Consider the following 26119-nt stretch of genomic DNA (forward strand, 5'->3'; position numbering starts at 1 on the left):
TACTGACCATGGTATCACTGTGCTCAATTGGCCTGCCAACTCTCCTGACCTGAACCCCATAGAGAATCTGTGGGATATTGTGAAGAGAACATTGAGAGACTCAAGACCCAACACTCTGGATGAGCTAAAGGCCGCTATCGAAGCATCCTGGGCCTCCATAAGACCTCAGCAGTGCCACAGGCTGATTGCCTCCATGCCACGCCGCATTGAAGCAGTAATTTCTGCAAAAGGATTCCCGACCAAGTATTGAGTGCATAACTGTACATGATTATTTGAAGGTTGATGTTTTTTGTATTAAAAACACTTTTCTTTTATTGGTCGGATGAAATATGCTAATTTTGTGAGATAGGAATTTTGGGTTTTCATGAGCTGTATGCCAAAATCATCCGTATTAAGACAATAAAAGACCTGAAATATTTCAGTTAGTGTGCAATGAATCTAAAATATATGAATGTTAAATTTTCATCATGACATTATGGAAAATAATGAACTTTATCACAATATGCTAATATTTTGAGAAGGACCTGTATAAGAATTTTGAGATTTACTCACTTTTTTTTTGATAAAATGTGTTTTATTTTTGACAGAACGAAGGACAAAGTTTGCAGGGGTGTGTGAGCTAAAAAGCTGGTGAGAACATGACCTGGGTGAGTGAATAAGTGCCGTTGGACACCATAAATTATGACAGGTAAGATTTCTCCCTCTTTCAGGAAAACTTGGCAGAAACTTTTCCACTTGATAATGATCCATAGTGTGCTGCCAAATTCACTAGAATTTCTAGAGAAAAAAGTGATAACTTTTCAGAGTTCATGAGCTGTGTAAATCTTTCAGCAGCCCATTTTTAAACTTGACTTGAATCCACTACAACATATTTAGAAAGCAAAATAAAACATGAGTACAGAAATGTTATATATCGCTTTCAGTGGTAGAAGAATATTCAGTCTCTCATACAAAAAAATCCACCTACATTATAAAACATAAAAGATGAATCCCAGTTACAACTCACATCTACTGCTTTACTCAACACTGTACTTTTTATTTATTCGATTTTACCATATTATTGTATTCAGTCATTCAGATTTGATGCATCCCTCATAATGTTGACCTCAGTCATAAGAACAAGGTGTGTTGTTTTATGTGTTTTATACATGACAAAAAACAGAATGTGTATTCAGAAAACCAATGCTTTCGATCCTGTCTTTGGATTCTGTCTTAAAATAATGTCAGACTGATTCCATATTACTTTGATTAAATACAGCCTGGTGTTTACAAGTCTTGTACACAGGATCTATCAGTATTTCACATCTTTTCAACAGTTTTGTGAAAAAGTATTTCTTGAGGTTTTTTGTTTTTTTTAACTGAAATTTAATTTTAACATCTGACTAAGATGAAGTAAATACAAGCATTTTCTTCATTTAAAAGAAATTCAATAAAAGAGAATAAACAAAGTCATTGCCATTTCTAAGGCTTTGAAACTCCAGTGAACCGCAGAGGGAAGCATTATTCACAAATGGCAAACTCTGGTGCCCATCTCTCTCAGTTACATCCAGAATACAGTCAGTGAGGAGTTGCTTCCCCACTGTGTTTAGTAGGTGCATCTTGTGTGCTGATGACATTTAAAGGAGCAGGTTACCCCCAACCCAGAATCTTTAGTCAATTAAAATACTGCTGAAAAGTTCCTTTTTTCAGTAACTTAATTCACCAAGTAAAACACATTATATAGATTAATTACACGCAGCCTGCTGTTAATTATGATGATTGTACGCTTACAGCTAATGGAAACACAACATTTAGGATTACAATATTATATTAGACCAAAGAAAAACACACATTTGTGATACAGAAATATGGGCTCAGTGAAAAATATGACTGCTTGATGGCAGTCTTTGCAGCTAGGGGTCGCCAACCACTTAATAGCTTTAGAGACATTTGCTTTTTCTCATTGGGGCAGGTTGGTTTGGATAAGTTTTTCCTCTCAGTGTATGAAGTCATAACTGTATTTCATATTTACTACTGTTATCTTTGCCTGATATTAAAATTAGTTTGATTATCTGAAACATTTAAGGGTGTATTCACACCAGAAACGTCCTTTGGTCTGCTTGTTTGCTCCGGACCAAAAGCGAACTTTATGTTTTTCATTTGGTGCGGTTTGTTTTCACATTGTACTTTTTGCAAGTGAACTATTACTTGTCAACAAAGCCACGCGGGTGACGAACATTGTTCCCATTGGACAGAAATGATGGGGGCGGGACAGAGCACAGACCCGGAAATTTAGGAAAACATCTGTAGACGTGCTGCGTGCAGCACCTCTGTTCTGCATATTTGTGCCGTTATTAAAGCTGCAATATTATTGTGAGAGTGGAGAGCAGCTCATTCAACACAGACTTTGAGACGTTCCATTTATAAGTTTAGAACCCCGTCGGAGAATGCGTGCTGAACGCCGACGTTCTCTACGTGCCTTGTCCCACAACAAGCCAGTAGAGTTGCTAAGCAACACACAGCTTATCAGGTATGATTACCTTACAACACACACCTTTGCTACCGGCTACGGTGGCTTTTTATGTCCAAAGGAACGTACGCTTTTTGTAGTTGGTTCGGATCGGGGCCGGTTTGTATTCAGACCATAAGCGAACCGCACCAGAGTCATTTTGGAAACGGACCGAGACCACCTCACAAAGTGGGTCTCGGTCCGGTTGTTTGGTCCGGACCAGGGTTCTCTTGAGTGTATTCACACCTGCACAAAAGGTCCGGACCAAGGAGGGAAACGAACTCTGGTCCATTTAAAGCGGACCAAAAGTGGCTAGGGTGAAGTGTCACAAACAACGAAAAAGTGAAGAAATCAGTAAGCGGGCAAATACATTTTTCTGTTCTAAAACCAGGAATTAAGTAAAGGTTTGTAAACCATTCCTGGAAAAGAATGAATTCAGGACCAAGGGACTTGTTCAGAGTCCATTCTTTCCAAAACAATAATTTTTCAACATTAATGTATGTTATATACTGGTTCTCATGACATTTAATGCCATCCCTGTTAAAGATGGGCCACTGATCACAATTTCTATACAAATATAACTGAAGTATTTTGTTTTTTACTTATTTATCCCTTTTTAAGGGTAATCAGACCAGTCATTTCACCAGTTAAGGTGAAAACCCTACTGTGGGGTTGTGAACCAACAATCAGAAATTAAACAATAACGAAAAATAAAATGGTAAATTAATACTTGTACTCGTACTCATCGTCTTCATCCGGGACCGGGTCGCGGGGCCAGCAGGCTCAGTAGAGACACCCAGACGTCCCTCTCCCCAGACACCTCTTCCAGCTCCACCGGGGGGAGCCCAAGGCGTTCCCAGGCCAGCCGAGAGACATAGTCCCTCCAGCGTGTCCTGGGTCGTCCCCTGGGCCTCCTCCCGGTGGGACGTGCCTGGAACACCTCCCGAGGAAGGCGTCCAGGAGGCATCCGGTATAGATGCCCGAGCCACCTCAACTGGCTCCTCTCGATGTGGAGGAGCAGCGGCTCTACTCCGAGCCCCTCCCGGATGGCCGAGCTCCTCACCCTATCTCTAAGGGAGTGCCCGGCCACCCTACGGAGGAAGCTCATTTCAGCCGCTTGTATCCGGGATCTCGTTCTTTCGGTCATGACCCAAAGTTCATGGCCATAGGTGAGGGTAGGAACGTAGACCGACCCGTAAATCGAGAGCTTCGCTTTTCGGCTCAGTTCTCTCTTCACCACAACGAAGCGGCACAGCGCCCCCATTACTGCAGCAGCCGCACCGATCAGTCTGTCGATCTCCCGCTCCATTCTTCCCTCACTCGTGAACAAGACCCTGAGATACTTGAACTACTCCACTTGAGGCAGGAACTCCCCTCCAACCTGAGGAGGACAAGCCACCCTTTTCTGGTCAAGTACCATGGCCTCGGAGGACCTGATCTTCATCTCAGCCGCTTCACACTCGGCTGCGAACCACCCCAGTGCATGCTTTAGATCTTGGCTAGAGGGGGCCAGCAGGACCACGTCATCTGCGAAAAGAAGAGACGAAATCCACTGGTCCCCAAACCAGACCCCCTCTGGCCTTTGGCTCGCCTAGAAATCCTGTCCATAAAAGTTATGAACAGGACCGGTGACAAAGGGCAGCCCTGCCGGAGTCCAACATGCATCGGGAACAGGTCCGACTTAGTGCCGGCAATGCGGACCAAACTCCTGCTCCGCTCGTACAGGGACCGGATGGCCCCTAATAAAGGGCCCCCGTTTCCATACTCCTGGAGCACCCCCCACAGGTCATCAGGAGGGACACAGTCGAATGCCTTCTCCAGGTCCACAAAACACATTTAATAAATAAATTAATATTTAGGCTATAAATGTTACAGTGCCACAAAAAAAGGCCTAAACATGTATAAAAAAAAAACAATGTATTGGTTTTTGATGCTGTTTGTGTCGTCTTTATATGCCTATTAATTGAATTGGCAGCAATGCTTAGCAATATGAGTCTCTTCTGCTATTATTTTGTCAATCTGAAGATACAAAGCTTAGGAGTTACTGGATCAGTGTGTAGGATATGTTAAGAAGTCATCTACAGCCTCCTATTTTCCTAACGCATAGATAAAAAGTGGCACAGAGTAAACTTTGAAGTACGAAAGGAATATCTAAGTGTATTTTGCTACTATCCAGCCAACCGTATCTCATTATTAAGGAATTGCAGAAAAGAGTGACATCTTGGGGTCACCAAGTCTCCATGACAACCATTAGACATTCCCATTGTTAAGTATGATGGAGGACGTTCTGTTGGCCTGTCTTTCTTCCAAATGCCCAGGGAACCTTGTTGGAGTGCATGGGATCATGAACTCTCTGAAATATCAGATGATTACTAAGGACTTTAATAATTCACAACATATTAAACAACAATAAAAACTGCAATTATCTTAAGGTTTTTGACAACTTTAACAGGAGTAGGAATCTCAACTAATACATACCTATCACAAATCTGCTTACTGCATGACACTCTCTCTTGTTGAGAAAATAACCATCTGGCTGTAAGCTGACCACAGCTCTCAGTGTTTGATCCAACATTCATTGACATCCTCAAGGTCAGCTACGGCAGCTGACTGCTTCCCATGCCATGTAGCCATGCTCATACAGTTGTTTACTTCAAATCTATGCTTAGGTGTGTATTTATTTATGAACTTAGATAAATGGTAATAAGAGTGCTGAGTTTGTGAATAAGGACTGTGCACACACTGCTGTACATCTTATCTAAATGCTGTGTTACAAAGGGGAATATTATGCAAGATAGTTAGATAATTTTATTACCCTAAAGAGATAACACTAGTTACTTGAGGGTAGAATTTGTACCATTCACAGCCCTCAGCAAAAATGCATGCTTGTTAAATGGACCTCTGGGCTGCAGAGCTGCAGAGGAGCGATAGTAGAGGAGAAGCGAGTAATGTTATTTGGGTTAATGTGTAATTTTGGCGGAGCCAATCTTGATAATAGATTGGTAGCAGGGTAATGTACAGCCGAGGTGTTGCTTCTCAGTCAGATTATCTGCCTCGCAGCTCGCTGACTCTTATGTGCACAGGATGTCCTCTTGAGGATCAGCAGCACTGGACTACTGCAGGTCTGAACTTCAAAGTTTGTGCTCATTTTCAGCAAATTTGAAACATAAATGCATTGGTAAAACAATAATCTTCTCCCTCAGGTGACAGCTTGTCAGAGCCGACGTCTGTCTCTGTCCCCCAGGCTCAGTAACTGGAATCTGTCCCTGCAGAGAGAAAGCATGCAGGGCCTGGCTGGTTACTGCACCCAGGGGCCAGGCTAACATCCTCAGGCCAGAGTCTCTTCAGTGCAAACAAATTTTGACAAACAATTGCTGCAAGATTCATCATCTACCTTAAAAGCTTCGTTCTATCCTATTTGCTGCTGAACTTTAGTGGATTCACTTATTTTCTGCTGTTATAGAAAATGGTTCGGGTGAAAAATATTCAGAAAAGAGAATGAGTGGTTATAAGAAAAACAACATATAAGTAACTTTATAGTATCCTTTCAAGCCATGGTGATAGCAGGGCCAAAAGGATACGCCAATGAAAACAGCATTAACTTATTGTTTTTCTCTCCAAGGACCAGCTGTTAACTTTTATAAAGAAAAATGCAAGATAAACATCTTGAATTGCAACTGAGTGGCTCTGCATGTATACCATGTTTTATGACAACTTCATAACACAACTTCTAACCACTAGGTGGAAGAAGAAGACTGTTAATATAGCTGATGTTGAATATATCACCCAGTAAAACAGTCAGGACACTGGGGAATTTAGCAACTGGTTTTTATATTTACCAGTAAGCCAAAACTGTTTCTGTTGAGACGTTTCATGTTGTTCAAATGACTTTTCCATACTCAAAGATGTAATACAAAAGTAGGAGTAATTGTGTGGGTGGAAGCCTGAGCATGAAAAGCCCACTGACATTCCCTCTACTGACCCTTACTACACATCAGTGAGATGATGCATTTTACAACCTTCTGCTGCTGATTAAAAGTAAAAACACTGACTCCAGATAATGAATGTGCATAGTTCAAGGATAAACTGGGTTACATGTGGGAGGAGAGTTCTTAATATTTCTGATTATTGTAATGTTTAAAAATACTCAACTTGCTCTGACATGATTTTACAATCTGTTCTTTATTAATGTAACTAATAAAAACATGGCCAGCATGCAAAAGGTTATGTTTTATAAAAAACGGAATCATATGAGCCTGGTTTAAAGTTCCTCACCTCTAACTTGTAAGTTACATTTCTAAGATTCCAGAGAGCGATTACAAGACGCCCATGTCACAGATTCAGAAAACAACATTGCACAACTCACAGAAACCCTTTTCAAGTAGGAGAATAATCTTGACTCCTTCCCACCTGGGAGTAGTTGATTCTGGTGTAAATACTCTTCACAGCTGTTGGGTTTTCACACCGCTGCAGCTGTGGGAAATGTTTATCCATTTTCAACTGCTGCAGATTGAAGAAAGGCTTCACCGGCCAGCTCAGATGTGGCAATGCTTTCTATTTTTCTAGGAAAAATGTTTCACTCCTAAAGGAAACTAATAGTTTTTAATTAAAATTGTTTTATTTTGTGTGCTTCTACTGTCCATTTGGTATTTCTGGCATATTACAGCTGTAGACCTAAAGTCCCCTCTGGCAAAAATATTTAAACTAAATTCACCTTTAACTGCATTACATAATAATCTACTATATGACTAAGAAAACACAACTTCAGATCGCAGTTCATTTATTTAGTGGAGGAAAATACAATAATTTTACAAAAAAAAAACCCAAAAAAAACCATTCCTTGGTGGCGCCACTACAACTCAAATTATATTAATGTAACCTTTTGTTTTTTAGCAAATTTTTAGCAACTAATCCATGACTTCCTGTTCTCCTGGGATATACATATGTGACAGAGGCCCATTTTCTTGGTCACTTCAAAATGAGCAAAACAAGAGAACATATTTAAACTAGGAGGATGTATATTAATAATAATGTGTCATGAAATGGTTACAGAAAATAACTACTCACCTTATCTTACCTGTATACAACACTATCAAACTCTTTTCAAGCCTAACTGTATAGCTAAACTCTTAAAACTGCTGTAAAAAGTGTCACTAAAATCTTTCTGGTAGTGAACAACAAAATGTTTCATGTAGTTAGCTAGCTAGCAGCCTCATGGTGCCTCTTTAAATAGCTTCTGGCTTCCTCTGAGGCATGTGCTCCAGATAATGGAAGTGGTTCAGTGGCTCATTGTTGTTTAGTCTGTAGCAGGTCAGTCCAACTCCAGTCCACAAGGACTCAAGGCCCTAAAACAGGAGTCAAGGCCTGTTTTAGATGTGTAATTAACTCCTCAGTATGTCATCAAGTTCTGCAGAGAATGAGCCTTTATTTTAAATTCTTAGTTTTTTTAAAGAAGCTATATAAATGAAGTTAGCTGGAGGGAAAATAATTCAACTGTGCATATTATTTCATTGAGTTTGAGTAAACTCTTCAACTACAGCAAAATGTGACAATAAAATGTTTCATGTAGCCTACTGAAGCTAAATTTTATGAATTGTACACACTAGTTAGCTAGCTTTAAGCTAGAAACCTGAAATCATCTCCACATTAATTTCATGAAAAAAACTGTATTAGATATATTTTGGTTTAGACAGAGGAAATATTTACATTACGATGATCAGTAAAGGGATTTTTGTTTTGGGACTCAAAGAAATACATGTCAAAATGCTGCCTAAAACAATAATAAAACCCAGTAATGCTCTCAGCCTAGATCTAATTAGTTTGCAGTAGAAATGCATTGTACGCATTCATAATTTCAAGGACAAACTAGAATGTCTTTTAAAGACCACACAGAGATCAAACTGCATTGCATTATGGGACTTTGGATGGGTGAGTGAGTGAGAGAGAGAGACTGCATGAAAAAGGGAAAAAAAAGATGGAAGGAAGACTTAAAGGAGGATGGTTGTATTTATCTGGAGAGAGGCCTGTCATCATAATAAAATTAGGATACAGGGCACAGGTTAGGGCACAGGAGAATTCCAAACATATTTTTCAGATAACTCATGGATGGAGGATTTCTATGCATACCTGTCTTTATTTGTCTCTTTCAAATTTAGTGGAATGGCAGAACATCTCCAGGACACAATGTGGCCAAAGCTCTGGCATTAGTAATAATTCTGTGAAGAATTGTAACTTCTTCATCATCACACTGAAACACTGTGGTGATGGGTGCCTAAACTGCTAGCGAGGTCAAACATGATTTTATCAAACATGGATAACAATTATCCATGTTTTCTTCATATCTCTGGAATTTAACAGAAAATATCCTGTGGTTAATGATGGGATTTCAACCTCAGCACACATAAATCTTACGATTTATATGATGTAGCTGCATTAGCACCCAACATGGAGATGCGCTACAGTGCGATGTCACAATCTTACTCCCCATTAGATTCTGTATGTTTTAGTTTGGACAGGTGACAAATTCAAACAATAAATATGAATTTCCACTGAGTATGAGTGAGCTGTCAATAGCAACAAAATGTGATCTGTAGTGAACCATGAAATAGCTAGTGGTAGGCTAGCAACCTGTTGGCACCACTAAATAGCCCCTGGTTTCCTCAATAGAATAAGATCCAGATAATTAAAGTGGTTTTTAACCAAATATGTCAAAATGTTCCCTTCAAGCAATAAACAGAAGCATTTTTGTACGCATTTATAGATTGTATGGGACAAACTAGGGGGATTTTTCATAGAAGCTACACATCTATATAAATTGGGTCTAATTTACATGTATTAGACATGTTTTAGTTTACACAGAGGGAAAATTTACTCAGGCAAGAAAGAAATGATGCCATAAATACACACACAAAAAAACAAAACAGGAAATGTGGAGATGAGTCAGTCCTGGTGAATACTAAGCCCCAGCCCATTCGGGTCTGTGTTATTTCAACAATAAACATCCTGGAAACGTCCAGCAGCTCGAGCCAGTCCAGAAAACTCTCTGTGCTTTAGTGTTGTCACCTCGGCCCCCCAAAAGCAGCTGTGCTGAGCCACCGGCAGCTGTGTGTGACTGCGGGAGGGGGGGTGGAGATTTACTTTCACAGCCCTTGCCCTAAATAGCACCAACACAACCTGTCTAAAAATAACAGCGAGAGCAAGACAGGAGGCAAAAACAAGACTTAGGGTCTGCGCTCATGTGCAGGCCGTATTCAGAGCAAGAAGAAGTCTCTATGTGTTTATGTGTGCATTTTCAGCAGCACATCAGGGTTTTTACTAATACATGGCATCCTCATAAATGTCCGTCCGCAGGCAGAAGAGGATCCCTCCTCCCAGCATGAAGATGGTGGCTCCCCAGCCGAGTCCATAGCCCCAATTGAACTCATGATAGGTCTGTAGAACCGTTCCGTCGATAAACTTGATCGGGTAGAGGACCAGGGCACAGGCCTGCAAAACAACTAAAACCAGAAAGGCAATCATGAGATTATTTCTTAATGGACAAGGAATTTATAAGCTGAGAGTTGCATTTTAAATTGCTCACATAAACCTAAATGTCTGAAGTCTGAGGTAATCATAAAACGTTCTTGTTTTTGAGCTTGAAATGAAATAATTAGCAAAAACTTAATTAATTAGTAGGATAAACATCCTCCATCCAAATGATGAGTGAAATCTCTAAAACATAAATTCCTATAGGATTTAATACTTTTCCAATATGGCAATAAGCCATTTTAAATTAAAATAGTACTTTATTCCTGTTTGGTATTCAGATGTGTAAATACATCTAATGGTTTACCTTATGGTTGTTTGGGGTAGGTATAAGCAGGGGTGAAAGTGAGTCGGTACAGTCCGGTACTGCGTACCACTAAAAGATTCTGCGCCGGTACGCAGTACCGGGAAGAGGGAAGAACGGCTATCTGCTATGAAGCTGTCCTCCAGAACCAGTTACGGCAGCAAAAACTCACGAGCTCACAAAGATCAGATCCGCTACCAATAGGCAGTCTAAAACACGTGTTAATCTGTTTATAAATATAGCTTTTTCCCCTCATTCCAAATAGTTTCTGAACTGTTCTGCTATGCTGGAGCCTCAATGTTCTTGCTTTGCTTCTCTCCCCTCGGAGTTCGAGGCATTTGAGAACGGCCAGTGTTTAAAACGAGCACCGTTACATTTAATGTCTGTCTGCTCGCTGCTAAATACCCCAGTTAAAAGCAAAGGGAGAGAAACTAGTTGTGTTTCATGTTATTCTGCTGAATTACAACAACACAGTACAGCTCGAAAACACCGCTTATGACCAGAGATTTCACATACGATACACGAGAGCGCATGCGCGCTTACCTCCAAAACAGAGCGTTTGCCAAGGAGATCGGTGCGTTCGTTTTAATGAACTGGGAGATTTTACACAGGTGGTGCAAAAACAAAAAACCGCCCCTTGCATTAGGACAGGACGAACAATAAATCACTTTCCATCTACAGACTTTTAAATAAAAACCTCGAAAACAACCGAACTGTCAAATTTTTAATTTAAATGAAATCAAAACTTGATCACAATGCAGTGAACAATAACTTATTTGTTCACATTGTCAAGTGATTCTGATTTCTGCCTTATACAGACAGGCTCTGGCTCCGCCCCTAAGTACCGGCCAGAATTTAAAAGTACTTTCACCCCTGGGTATAAGTAATCCCTACCTTACACACATTACACAGCATTCAGAGTTGATATTTAGGAAAAAGTAATATTGCAGTAAAGCTAACTGCTTCTTCCAGCTGGACCTGTTCAAGAGATAATTATTTAAAACAGCAAAAGATCAAAACTTACTAGTTCTTCAGGAACATTCGTAACTTTGTGCTCTACTTAAAATAATCTTTGTATATATCCGTGTATTTCGGCTGGCATGATTCCCAGTCAATGTCCTCTTGAAATTTGGTGGTTTTATAATTGAAGCAACAGTTGAACCTCTTCCCATACGAATATTTGGGTCCCTGCCATGCTGAAAGTTTATCAAGGGGTGGTGCCTTTTTAGGCAGGGAGTGTTTGTACGCATGCGCATGTTGTTGAGTTTCAAAGAACATACCGGCTATTAGTGGGGTAGCAGAGAAATTGCATTGTTTTTAGTGTTTCTAACAGTGTGTTAGAAATGCTAACACACTCAATTAAAATGTTGTCATGTAGATGTGTTAACAGAAACAGAAAAACAATCCCGTTTTTAATGGATTGTTGTCATGTGCACAGGGCCAGAGACAACATGTTGCTTCCAGAACTATATTAAGTGTATACAATCTCTAGAATCTAAAAGAAGCTGATTTGATGCTAACAATGCTAATTACTGATAAAAGAAGCAAAAACTTTTGTCAACCCATGTGGTCTTTGTTTAAAAATATTAGTAAAACACTGTTTTACAGCGACAGCTTTCTCACATAATTGGTGTTCCATGGCTTCCGCTCCTAATATAAATAAAACAATGACCACTCACGGCAGGAAGGCTAGAACAAAATATTTTGAATGCTGCGGTTATATCATTTTATATTATATTGTTGCTATAATCTCATATATTGTAGTGGTTGAAGAGAAATTAGAACTGGCCAAAGCATGACTGGGAGGTCAAACTTACAAAATCAAGTGATCAGAAATCGGGCAACAAAATTCTGATCGATACATCTCTAGGTAATATAATGATTGCTGATATCAACACCACACAACCCTGTTATAACTCAATCTCATCACACAATAACATAAGATCTTTAACTAAAATCCTGGTTCTTTTTTACCTTCTTTGTTCTAGAACATGCGCTCTCCTTCTCTTTAAAAATGCAATTTTTCTGAAAATCAAATTTTTTTCCAATAGATTTTGCCTCTGTCTATTCAGGTATTTTACACATTATTTAGTAGTGGTTCCTCTGTACCTTTTCCCTAACATCTTTCCCTCCTTTCAGAAAGTGAAATTGTTTCAAGATTAATGATTTTTTTTTTTTATGTCTTCAGTCTTTTCACGTTTCAAACAAACCTCAGGAATATGTTGAAGCATTGGGGAGCCTTTCAGTGTATAAAACAAATCATGATTTAAGCAAGTAAAGGTGAAGTTAATGACCTTCAACATGAAAGCACATACATCAAACAGCTACCAGGCTGCTGTGAAATTGTTGAAGGTTTACTTTTTGGCTATAAATAGGAGCTGATGGATAAGAGAAGAGCAGGAAGATGTTTTTTTGTTATGTTAAACTGGTAACCATGTTACTGGTAACTATAGCATGGTTATACAATAAAAGATTAGTGATGAATGATTATTATACGTTATTCATTCTGCTGCTTGAAGTGATCCTATTCCTTGGTACTAAATATTTATGTACATAACCCCAAGTTTTTTTTTTTTTTTTTTACATTTTGTCTGTATTTTATTGGGACTTAAGGGGCACAACTGGTTGCAGTTGGTTGTATTAAGGGTTACTGGACTAAAAGGGGTATAACAAAATGCATGACACACTAAGGTTTAAATATGTAAAAAAAAACTAGAAACAATAATTCAATGTCCTTCCACTTCACTATTAGGCAATACTTTGTTTCTATACCTGACAACATCACATAGAGAGAAGAAAGCTTTCCAAAGAGGATGGGCTTTGTACAACACATCCGTGTAGCTTTCTCACTCACAGGAAAGTGAGGGCTGTTTGAAGTGGCTTCTCTTCTTTTCCCTGACAGCAACTAACTTTTAGAGCATATGTTAGCACCTACAATATAAGGCCTGTTCAGCTCTTTCGGTCAGAGAAGAGTTGAAAAGTCACAAACATCAGCCATTATTCTTTTAATCTCCGCCTCACATATGGAGGAAGGCTATTCTGGTTTCATAGTGAATAATTTTTTCCTCCCTTGCATTAAGAACCAAAAGCATTCAAACCAATGGCCTTAGTTACTTTACATGCATGCTGAGTGACTCCTGAGGAAAGGTCTGACTTTAAATGTGCCTCCACCTTTTCCTTCCAATGGGTGTATGGGTGGAAACGGCAGAAGCCCGAGAGTGTGGTTTTGTTGACTGAGGCCAGACCAAGCGCACTCAGGTCATATTTCTGGAAAGAAAATAAATACCATAGAGTCCCAGTCCTCCTGCCAAGAGGCGTTTAACAATCCAGCCCTTCTGCTGCTGCTCTGCTGAGGACTCCGAGTCTGTGTGGAGACATTTCTTGCCAGGCTCTTAAGGCAATTACACACAGGAAGGAATAACACGGCATTCCCACGTATTTCAGTAAATGGGTAACAGGGAAGGCCACAGCCATTCACACGACTACAGTGCTCCTTTGTAGCAGCTGTTTGCAGAGCGGGAACAAGACAAAGCTTCATTATCAATGTGTGCAATTAGTGTTAAGATGTTACATTTTGCAAATTTTTACAGTAATACAAACTAGCTATACAGTTAAGACCCCATTAGTCATTGAACACAAAGCAGAAAATCTTATTTCTAATACTTGATCTACATGCTGGTATTGTAAAATAATAACAAAACTGATTTAATGAATCGTCGATCACTTACTTATCCTGCAAAAGTATTTATACCCCACGAAAACTTTTACATTTTGTCACATTGCAACCAGTTTTTAGTGTATTTAAATAGGATTTTATGTGACAGACCAACACAAAGTAGTGCATAATTGTGAACCAGAAGGAAAATTATATATAGTTAAAAAAATTACAACTACAAATCTGAAGTTTGACATGCAAATATTTTAAGCTTCTCTCACTCAGTACTTTGTAGAACCACATGTTACATACACTGACTTTCAGTTAGTGAAAAAAAAACAACCAGATAATGGTAGGTAATATGTTAAAGTCAATGTGTGAAGTGGCAGATCTAAGATATAGCATGTCAATTTAATGCAAACTTATGCATTATTAGACTTTGATCTTTAGAAAAAGGTAAAAAGCCTGGAAAAATTGGACACTGTGACACTCAGAGGCAAAGAGATGAGTTAAAACGATTTTTTATTCATTGGGCGCGACCATAAATCACATCGACTACATGGAGACATTGAGACGAAGTATTGTAAATAAAACTAGCACAGGAGGAACAGGATGATTCAAAACTACACTCTGTTCTCATCCGATCATATCAAGGTTCTTTGGTTGACCTTAAGTTGTTTTTAAATGTGCTTTATAAATAAATTGGATTGGATAGTCTATGTTAATGTCATATTTCCTGAAGAAGGGCTTGTTTACTGTTTTTTGACGTCACCAGACCTGTACTTGGGCTTGATTCAAGGTCTAAGCCTACTGATAAATCACAAATGTGGGCTAGACATCTATTTTGGAAACTTAAATTGCTTGAAAATAATGTCTTAGCCCAGACACGGATATTTTCAAAAACATCTCAACAGTACCTGTCGGTTTTATCATTTTAGGCAGGGTGGATTACAAAGCCTACTGAACTGCAGTGTAGCTTACAGAGTTTTAGTTTTTCAAATTAAAACCTAGGAGCCATTTAAATTGTATTTGAAAATAATCCTGTCCTTTTTTAAAGACCGTCTTAAATACTTGCTTTTTTCAGAGTTCCTGTATGTGTTGCCACGGTTATGCCGATTGTGTATTCTCCAAGATGGCCGCTGGGTTCTTTTTGCGACACCATTGCAAACCCCCCATTTATTTAGGTTTTTTCAAAAGGAAACCAAGTTTATATGTGGACCAAAAGCTTTTTTCCCCCTACATATTTACGCCATTCATGTTACTTCACAGTTGTACTTTGTTTCAAACTGTGCCAAATGTTTCTGATGAATGATGGCTCAAAACTGAAGATTGGCCAGTTCAGGACTTAGCGTGTTTCACTACAGACTCATGTTGTAATATGTGAAATATGTGGTCCAAAAGCCTGGAAATGGAGTTCAGATATTTGATCTCTTTGAGCTCAGATCACAGCATCATTACAATCCACTGTTTTCAACGTGAAGTCAAAGAAACACCAGGCTGCAACTCTTTTTTGTTGATTGTTATTATCTAAACTAGTTATTTCTGTGTGAATCCTTTGCAGGCTTTTGCCTTGAGCATTATGTTGGTCCTTTTGGTCCACCACGCTAATTAGGCTAGGTGTTAACAGGTCAGTAAATGACCTCAGAGAGCTCAACCCCCTAACAGTTCAACAACCTAGGAGTAATGCTTCCCAATGTAAACTTTCAAAGAACTTTGGCATTCTATCATCAGAAGAAATGGAGAATGTGGTAAAATCTCTGTATAAATGAGAAGGAAGCTGAAAACAAATTCTAAATGTTTGCTATCTTCTTTCAAAATTGCAAAAACAGTTGAATAACACCAGAGAAAGAAAGTATTTTCACTGTTCTGTGAAGGCTTCAAAGGTTTGTTTGAGAACAAACAGCATCATAAAGACAAGAAACACAGAAGGCAGCTCAGGGAGAAGTTTGAAGCAGGGTCAGGTTATAAAACAATATCCCAAGGTTCAAAAATCTCACAGAACTCTGTTCAACTCTTTATCTGAAATAAAAAAGAGAATGCCACAGCTGGAGATGTTCCATCCACCTAAACTAACAGGCCGGGCATGGAAAGCATTACACAGAGAGCCGCCAAGAGGCTCATGCTTACTATAGAGGAACTCAGGCAAAGGAATTGGATGCCAGGACAGCTATTAGGCATTTACTTTATAAAAGCGCCAAAAGACCGCCAAAAGAAATCCATTGTTGAAAGAAAGCCATAAGAATTTTCGTTTGCCGCATAAACTGAAGAAGACACAGCAAACATGTGGAAGAAGGTGCTCTGGTAGCTGTAAGAGGCTGGAAACGAGATCTGAGGCTGGAGGTTCACCTTCCAGCAGGCCAACAGCCCTAAACATATAGCCAGAACTACAGGTTTATTTAATGTCATAGTATGTTAGAATTGCCCAGTCAAAGTCCAGACCTAAATCTAATTGAAAATCTTGGCAAGATTTGTAAATAGTTTCTCACGGACGCCATCTATGAAATCTGACAGATCTTGAGCAATTCTGTTAGAATAAAGGCAAGAATGTCACTATCTGGATGTACAAAGCTGCTAGGAACTTAGTCTGAAAGACTTACAGCTGTAGGTTTTAGATGTCAAAAATTAAAACTAATTAAAGACTAATCATCTTTCTAATTCTTAACAATAATGGGCTACTTTAGGGTGGTCTATCAAATAAAGTCCCAATATGATACACTGAACTTTGTCATTGTATAATAAATTGTGAAAGAGTTAATGTTAGACCTTTTTAAATCAGCATTTTCTAAAGAATTCCAACTTTTTGTGTATTTCTTCCTCTCATTCAAACATATAATAAACATTTGACACTGAACCGTTTTAACTAAGGGCCTAGTAGGACTTCTGCAATTGTTCATCGTGTGTACAGAAACATCCAAGGTACTTCTTTTAGCACATACTAAATGTGTCATTAAGGTTCCATGCTGAAAACCATAAAGTGTTCTTCACACAGTGAAACTGTTGAGGAGGTTTATCTGTAGTGTATGGGATGTCTGTTTCTGATATACTTTAATGTTATTCTGGAGCTTGACGTGGCTTGAAGTCACTATGAGTAACGTGCTGTGATAGTGAGTAGTTAGAGTTTTACTACTGTTAAACGAAATGAGGCTTGAGCCATGGCTCAGTTATTACAGTCTCTATATTCTAATTGGAAGAATGTGTCTCCATCATTCTTCCTAATTATATGTTTCAGAGTTAGATCCTCCCTCCTCAGCTACAGAGTTTGGTTTGGTCCTAAAGGTCTTTCCATAAAGCAATTGCAAAGCAAGACTCCAGCCTATGAGGCAATGCTGGGAGAGCTGTCTCTATGACTTTACTTTAGCTGGTAAGTCTGCAAATTCTGCAGCGGCTTATTCTTGGCTCAAGCAGCAGCAGCCCTCCAAAAAAATGAGCTCAACTATCAAAACTTGTTCTGATGTTTTTTCTTTTTCCATTTCTGCATTTCCTCTGTTTAATGGGTGCAAAACAGCATGCATGGAAACTATTGTGGGAAATGCAAATAGGTTGGCTCTTCCATACCCAAATATGCTCGCTCAACTCGACATTCAGAGGCTGAAAGGCTCACCTACCTGCAGTGAAGAGGAACACCGCCACAATGCGGTAGTGCTGTCTCTTCTTGCCCCAGCAGAGGGAAATGAGGGCCATCAGAAACGCCACCAGGGTAGCGACCGCGCCGGCCCCCAGGAGCACCAGGGTGGCAATCTGCCAGTCTACAGGATAGGACACAGGCAGGTTAGAGAGGAGCATCCCACTCAAACAACAAAAACCTGATTTAGAGTGCTACACTGCTGAACTGAAGCGTTGTGTTGAACAACACAAAGAAAGTGCTAATTCTACACAGAGCGCCGAACAGAGCAGAGCAGACTCAAGCCAACAGCTGAGAATCAGGAACACAAGCAACAAGCAGCTGTTTAGAAGAACACAACACAAAGTAGAACATAATTGTGAAGCGGTAGTAAAATGATCCTGGGTTTTAGAAATTCAAATGATTGGTGTTACATTGTATTCAGCCCCCTTTACTCTGATCGCCCCAAATAAAATCCAGTCAAACTAACTTCCTTTAGAAGCTGTGTAATTGGTAAATTGAGAGTCCACCTGTGTGTGATCCAATCTCAGTATTAATCCAGCTGTTTTGTGAAGGTCTCGGAGGTTTGTTAGAGAACATTAGTGAACAACCAATGGTAACTCTGGAGGAGCTGCAGAGATCCGGTGCTCAGGTGGAAATTTCTTGACAGGGCCACTATTAATTGTGCACTCCAAAAAATTTGGGCTTTCGTGGAATATTGGCAAGAAGTAAGCCAGTCATGTTTGCAGCTAGCAAACAAACATGTAGGCAGCACAACAAACATGTGAGAGAAGGTGCTCTGATCAGACTGGACCTCAAATGAACTTTGCAAAACTCTATGTGTGGTGGAAAACAACACTTCAGCTCACCCTGACAGTATACTCATGTTGAAGCATAGTGGTGGCAGCATCATGCTGTAGGGATGCTTTTTTTCCCCAGGTAGGACAGGAAAAGTGGTGAAGCTAAATACGGGGCAATGCTGATAGAAAACCTGTTAGAGGCTGCAAAAGACTTGAGACTGGGGCACCATTTCACCTTCCAGTAGGACAACCAACCTACACATAAAGCCAGAGCTATAATGGGAGGGTTTATATGAAAGTCCAGGGGGCTGTATACAAAGGCACGCCACACTTTTCAGATTTTTTGGTAAACATCTTTTAAAAACTGTGTACATTGTCATTAAGTGCCACTTTGTGCTGGTCTGTGAAATAAAATCCTCAAAAACACAATGAAGTTGGCTGCTATGTGATGAACTCTGACAAAAGTTTAATTGGTATAATTGTTTCTCTGTAGGGCACTATATTTGAAGATGTATTTAGGTTATTGTCTGCAGATCTCTAAGGCAGGGTTGCGTTTATGTCAAGCAACAAATAGCAGCAAATAGCAACACAACCAATGCTAAGACTGGGGAACTTTCCAAAAGAACACTACCCTCTGCATACATAAGACAACAAAAGAGTGGTGCCTTTAGGAAAACTGTTAACTTCCAGGATTGAACTAAGCCTGAATGTGTATTTAGCAAAGGTTTCTGAAAGAATCTCTCCACTGATGTTCGTCACCCAACTGGGTTGAACCTAAATGTTTCTTCCAGCAGGTATGTGAAAGCTTTTTAAGAAGAAAGTTTGCTACAACGTACTTTAACCCAGCACTTGGTGAAACTTTTGAGCACTAAAACGCTCTTGAGCCTGTGGATGATTGTGTATGGGCTGATGAACAAAAAGAATTGCATCTTTTAAGATGGATCTGAAGCAGTGAACGTGGGAAAGTTTCAGGTCTGTGCACAGGACAACTGCAAGTGTTCCCTACTGCAGAAGGTCACATGGAAGTCAACATGTTCAGCTCTTACCACTTGGAAGATTTTGATTCATTATAGTTTCCACTTGTGACTTCAAACATTTTTCCATCATCCTCTGTGACTTTTAAACATAACATTTACATGATCTATTCCAAACAAGCCGCTGTTGCTCCGTTCAGAAAAGCAAAACTGATGACATCCTTTCCATTCCAAGTATTTTTCCTAGGAAAACCTCCACAGCCGCAGGTGGATAAAACTGTACTTTGTTTTTGGCCATGTTCAGCAGAGTGCCATAACAGAGTCTGACCCAGCCATGTGCTCTAACCCAAACCATAAAAGGATAAGTTCGGTTGTTTTCGGTGGGTTAGGTCAGTGTTACTTCTGGTATGTATAAGGATGCTTAGAAGGAACCTCCAGAGAAGATTTTTCACCATCTTTAGTCTATTATGCCGTTAAATATTCTCGGACACACAGAAAAACAAGTATCTCACTTTACGGGTATGTTTTTCTAGTCATTTATAACACCGTTTTAACCAACCCAGTCACCTGCATGTTATTTTCTTTAGAACTGCCTCCTTTTCATGACTCCCCTCCAAAAATAAATAAGTTGAAGAACCCTTGGATGAGAATGAGAACATGTGGATGATCACCCTTTGTTGCCTTTTGGCCATTGGCACCTTTAACCCCAACACACCCCACTCCACTGTTGTTCTAATGAGCTCAAAGCAGTGGGCCCGCCTCCTATTCACCCCGACACATTCCACAGTATAAGAGGGATATTTACAGTATCAGAGAGACCCTCTTTGTTTCTGGGGAGGATTGTGAGTAAGTGATGGTGGTCTAGCTACTGTAATATACCATTATGCAGTCAATGTGCTCCCTTTAATGTAGATTTGCTTCCCTGATGGGGGGAGTTTCTTCCTCTGCTGCTTTGATTTGCTAAAATAAAACCTGCTCCAGGCTTTCTGAAGACAAAAATGAGGAGGATACGGAATGTGTCCATTTAAACATCCTGAAAACCTTCTGGTTGATGGAGTTTAATACTTGTAAAGAAATTACTTGAGATATGCTCTCTTTTCCTCTGCACTACAATATTGAGGTGGAAAATGTGCATTTTTTAACTAACCCACTAAGGTGGCAGGGATTTTGCAGCAGGTGCATGGTAAAACATCAGTCTTCACTGTCTAATAGAACACACATAATGCAACTGAGCTCATTGGTGTGTTAGTGTATACTTGATAATTAGAAAATATTTGATAAGCAGAAAATATTTACAAAATATTTTTAAATAGTGGTATTTTTATTTTACTTGATACTTTCCAAATGGCTGCCCTAATAAACCTCACTGTGTGGTTATACCCCTAAATGAGGAGCACTAGAGTTCAAACCTTTCCTATCAATTATTTAAGTCGTCCTCTCTAATTTCTTTAGAAAGAGCTTTGTGAAATCACGTTTTGCACCAAAAAAAACAAAAATCAGATCAGATCAAAATCTAAAGAGTTCTGTTCAGCAACATTAGCTCCAAGCTCCAAGAACGGAAAGTTAAAGACATCAGCATCTGTAAAACAACCTAAAAGATGCGAAAAAGAAACAAACAAAAAGCCTCCTCCTCCTACCAGAAGTGAGGGTGGAGAAGCAGCTCCACGCAGCGTCTTCCGCGGGTTGCCGAGCCTCGGGCTGGGAGCAGGACGCCCAGAGAGACAAGGAGAAATGCTCGGCAGTGACCCAGGCTGGACTCAGCAGAGCCACCACGTCCAGGCAGAGCGCCATGAAGACGCAGAGCAGGGCGATCAGCTTGAAGGGCCGCAACACATAAACCTCGTCCACAGACATCTTCTCAGTTACAGTTAACAGCCGGAGGTCGATGCGCGTCTTCTCCCACCATAACCCACTCGCTGCTTTGTCTGAGACCAGCTGGGAAAGTTGCCCGGGACACTTCCGGTTGGATGGACTTTTCACAATAAGCGTATTAGTGGACCACATGAAGAAGATTGTTTTTATTTTTTATTTTTAAATACGGTAAAATACTAAACTTTTTCAGTTAAATAGTAACTGTATTTTATTAATTTGTAAAAAGATTGAACAATTTATTACTTGTTTAGTTTGTCATTACAACTAATAAACCCAATTTATCAATACTGTTAATAATAATTATTATTATTATTATTAAATGGTAAAACAAGATAAGCACTTTAAAAAGTAATAATTTAATTAATTACAACGACCTCTACTTCTAATAATAATAATGATAATCATAATGATGATAACAATAATCATTATTAGTAGTAGTGGTATTATCATATTATCATAAGAACAAAAAAATAAATAAAAATAAAAATAAACCATTTGTAGTATTTGTTACCACTACAAAAGATATAACAACATCCATATAACAACTCAATGCAGAAAGAGTCGAACCCTGGACCTTATCGGTGCAAGACAACAGCGCTACCAACTGCTCCACCGCCCTGATAGAACCGTAAATTAACCTATTGGAAATAGTAATTGTCTTTAACATTGTAACACTGATAAACAGTTGATCAGTTTATTAATTGGTTTCTACTTCTTCAAAAGATAATATTATTCTGTAGCATTAGGAATATTTATTTTAACCTGCAAATTATATGTAAGCTATCCAGTAAATATTAAATTAGTAATCCTCAAATAATCCTGCTACTTTTCCAAACTGTCAGTCAGTTATTCCAAATTACTTTGTGCTTTTGACTGGAAAAAATAATAGCCTGCAAAGTAAATCAAAAACGATGCCAAATCCTGTCTGCGCTGACGGGATTTATACGAGGAATAAAACGCTTAAAAAAAGCATTGCAGCTATAATTTCATTTCATGTTTCTTTTCTTTTTTCGACAGACTGTGTCTGAACCTTTCCCCATAACACAAAGTTTCAAGTCTGAAGTTTATTTGTAATGTTCCTATAGCCATTTCACTTGTTCTTCATATGACACAGAAGCTTTTTCCATCTGTTTGCTGCAGCTAAACAGGCTAGTTGGAGTTTAAGAATCATACATAACACGCCTTATCCCTTGACTCAGTTTTATATCCACGGTCTTTTATTTCGAAAGGTAAACCATTCTTCAAGACTTGTATAAAGCTCTGCAGATCTCAGTTTTACTGGAGATCAGATCTCCTGTTTATAAAAATGTCACCCAAAAGAAAAATAGAAGTTTTTCATGCCTATATAAGAGATCAGAACATGTCACAGAGCGGGAAATCAAAACTGGCACCACTGCATGTCAATATGGCATCAACTACCATATTGACATGCATGCAAAACCAGCACAAGTACTAAATGAACAAATACAAAAATTAAAGACATAGAATAGATGATAAAACATTTACCATATATAGTTAAAGGACAAAAGCATATCCACCTTCTCTCTTCGGATGAGTGAAAATTAAAGGGCCAGTGCGGGTTTGTTTAACTTTTATTGCTGTGAATCACGCATTCCTACCTGATTAGACTGATGTTTGGACTCTAAATGTGTCAAGGAATTACTTTGTGAACTCCTTCTTCCTGGAGCCGCTTTGCAATGCTGATAGGATCCAGCAGAGGGCAGGCATGTAACATTTTCCCCTAAAGATTTCTCTGGTTTACAGTCAGGATAATTTACCAATTTCTTTCCTAACACTATTTTTAGAGCTCATTTGTTAAAAGATAATATTTCATGACATGTGTCAGACTTACCTGCAGCAGCATTCATCATAGCCAGCGGTTTCCTGAAAATTGGTGTGAAATTTCATCAGGACATACCGTATTAACTTATTGCAAGAAAAGAAATGTCTTACTTTCAAAAATGATAAAAACCAATTAGCATACAGTGTGGACTAATCCATGATTGTACTCCTGATGCATTTTCTAAATATATTTCCATCTGCTGGCTAGCAAATGGTTCTGTTTATAATGGAACTGGACTCAAGGCCAGACAGGAGAATGGACTCATTTTGAAGGGGATACTTTAATCGAGAAACGTAGAAACAGGCACAAGAGGAACGGGAGGGCATCTGATGAAAACAATAAACTGCTAAGCAATTGACGATACCCAGGAGAAACAACGAACTCGCATGGCAAATAATGAAAGGAACTGACAAGATGGTAAGGAAACTGACAGGTATTTAACTCATGGGACAGTGATTGATGAAATGGGAAACAGGTTAGTCTAGTCGACAGAATGCAATGCAGTTGCAGGGTACCTGAACTGCAGTAAAAAGCAGCTTCTTCATATCTCAGGTCTTCTGGGAGTTTGTTTCAGAGTTGAGGAGCAGGTAGACTAAAAGCTGGCTCCGCCTGTTTAGTTCTGGTTCCGGGAACACCTAAGTAAGCACGCCTGTGAAAACCTGAGGCGTCTACATGGTTGTACCTGGCAAGAATCTCTGAAATGTATTTCGGGCAAAAACAATTCACGATTTAAAACTTAACCATTATATTTCAGTTAATTTCTTTTGATAGTTCAGTAATTGTTGTAAATTATGGAGCTATACAAAAAAAATCAAATTTCTTATCTAATTGACTTGCATATTTATATTAGTTTATATTACACTACATTTCTATTAATTTGTAGTTCTGAATCCAATTTGGGAACTCCCATGAAATCTGACAGATTTCATTAAATCTAACCAAAAGAATTTTGACTGACCACCCTTGGGTAGACCTGTGAAGGACTGGCGACCCGTCCAGGGTGTGCTCCGCCTTTCGCCCATAGACTGCTGGAGATAGGCACCGGCTCCCCCTTGACGCTGTATGGAAGAAGAGGGTATAGAAAATAGATGGACGGACCTTTGGGCAGATAATATTTATTGTGGTCGCAGAATTACATTTCCTTACAGTAGACCATGACAGGTTATTTTTGTACCTAAAAAGTGAGGTATACAAAGATCAAAACCGCAAAAGTACAAAAAGACAAAGGGCGAGAGCCGCTTTGATGCCTGCTTGAGTTTTACTTTTATTTGTGTTTTTCTTTTCATGTTTCCAGTGCCTCTGAAAGCTCCTCACTTTTCTATTCTTCGTTAAGCCAACTTTTCCCACTCACTGATCACACCTCCCAGTGTATCCACATTCATTGTTGTGTTATTTCCTTGGTCCAGTGGTAGACCCTCTGCTTGTCTTGTTAACTGCTGTGCTCCTCGTTCTTGATTCAGTTGCACCTTAACCATAAAAACAGCAATAGACATGACACCTGACATAATGTATTTAGGAGTGTTGATGACCTGAAATTAACGAACAACTTTTTACATTTGAAGCAGCTTTTCAGCAACAGTTACATACTGTATCTGCAACCACAATAGAAAATAGTTCAATACAATGTTTACTTTCAGTCTTGCTAGCACCATGCACAGTCGTCTTTTCATTTGTTTGCAGGTTTCAACAAATTGCTACATGTGTTTCTTGTTTTATGCCCGTACACAAAGAAACCAGAAGCTCCAGACTTTCAGCACCAAACTGTACAAACAAAGACATTTTGAGTTCTACAGCCTTGTTCAGTTTTGTTTTTCTTTCTTTTTTTAATTCCTCCCCTACAATTTGGAGCCTGGATTACAGGTTTTCAGTATATCTGACATAATGAGAGCTTCAGACTAATACCACCCTTCTCCATCCTAATAGGGCTGCCAAGCTGCCAGCAGGGCATCTGAGTAGGGGGGATCTGGCATTAAGTGTATCCATGAACAGCGCGTTGCTGGTTTATTTTGAAAGCCCCTCCTCCTGGACAGAGTGCTCTGTCATCCTCCTCCAAAAGCCCCTCATTAGAAAATCTGCAGCGCAGACAAAGCTACTTGAGACAGCACAATGGTGACTGCCCACATAGAGATTTAAATGAGCAATGAAGAGAATCTAGGTCTTGCGTTATGTTTTTTGGATCTTCTCTCCTTAACTGTAACTTGTCTCCTGGGCCACCCTTCTACAAAACCCCTGTTGAATCTAAGCCACACTTGAAACAGGTTGGTAAATGTGGTCAGACTCCCACATGCCGCCAGAGTCCTTCTGTATCACAGAGATAACTTTTTAAATAAATTAAAGTAACAAAGATAAACATGGGAGCAGTAGTGGATATAAAAGAAGAGGAGAACTGGACTGCTTCAACATATTTTATGGCGACAGGTTTACATTGTGTCTCTGATAAGGAACAGGCTTTATTATGAGCGACTCATCACCTGATGTCACCCAGAGTTGCTAACCATGGATTTACTGGAGCGGCTGATTAAATGACAGTAAGCCTCTCGAGCATTTTTTCTGCCTCTGAATGGGCTTCCATGGTAACTGGTAAGGTTTAATGATGGCGGCACATTTCAACACATCGCTGTCCTGCTCATCTCTAACATCCAGCTGTACAAACACATGTATCCTGTTTAGAAATAAAAAATAAAAAAAACCTAAAACTATTTTAAAATCCTCTGAGCTCAGGTCAAAATTTGCTGCCCTGATTTATTATTATTGTAAATCTAATTGCTTAGTCATATAATTAGCTTTATTCCTTTCTTAAATCTCAGGTAAGGCATTGGTGTGACCATATTTCCAGCATAAGGGTGCCTACATTTTCTTTTAAGGTAAACTGTATTCTTTACATGTAACATATCTTTCTATAGTTTGGTACATTAACGTTTTTGGAATTAAATTAAATGCACAGTACAAACAAAAGAGAGACATTCACTTTGCATTTAAGATTTTTCTGTTTATTCTACAACTGTATATATATATATATATATATATATATATATATATGTATGTGTGTATATATATA

General features: G+C 39.1%; 1 protein-coding gene across 2 annotated transcripts; it reads right to left on the minus strand.

Moving 5' to 3' along the window:
* Positions 1-6651: 6651 nt before the first annotated feature.
* On the minus strand, positions 6652-22765 carry LOC124876444 (transmembrane protein 47-like). 2 transcript variants are annotated; one of them, XM_047379225.1, is made up of 4 exons: positions 22725-22765; positions 20984-21318; positions 17577-17717; positions 6652-9984 (listed from the first exon to the last, which is right to left on the minus strand). In XM_047379225.1, the coding sequence occupies exons 1-4, from the start codon at positions 22748-22750 to the stop codon at positions 9803-9805; spliced, it is 684 nt and encodes a 227-aa protein (XP_047235181.1). In that variant the 5' UTR covers positions 22751-22765; the 3' UTR covers positions 6652-9802. The 2 variants fall into 2 exon arrangements, with proteins under 2 accessions (XP_047235181.1, XP_047235180.1); XM_047379224.1 differs by lacking the exon at positions 22725-22765 and having other exon boundaries at positions 20984-21365.
* Between the last annotated feature and the right edge of the window lie 3354 nt (positions 22766-26119).

Source organism: Girardinichthys multiradiatus, chromosome 11 (assembly GCF_021462225.1).
Source record: "Girardinichthys multiradiatus isolate DD_20200921_A chromosome 11, DD_fGirMul_XY1, whole genome shotgun sequence".
Lineage (NCBI taxonomy): Eukaryota > Metazoa > Chordata > Actinopteri > Cyprinodontiformes > Goodeidae > Girardinichthys > Girardinichthys multiradiatus.

What these genes read in the sequence shown, in the direction of transcription:
- LOC124876444 (XM_047379224.1), bottom strand. Translation starts at nt 21,350, where the DNA reads ATGTGGTCCACTAATACGCTTATTGTGAAAAGTCCATCCAACCGGAAG. An exon ending in CTTCTCCACCCTCACTTCTG is followed by an intron (nt 17,718 to 20,983) that starts GTAGGAGGAGGA and finishes CCTATCCTGTAG; the next exon opens with ACTGGCAGATTGCCACCCTG. An exon ending in GGTGTTCCTCTTCACTGCAG is followed by an intron (nt 9,985 to 17,576) that starts GTAGGTGAGCCT and finishes TTCTGGTTTTAG; the next exon opens with TTGTTTTGCAGGCCTGTGCC.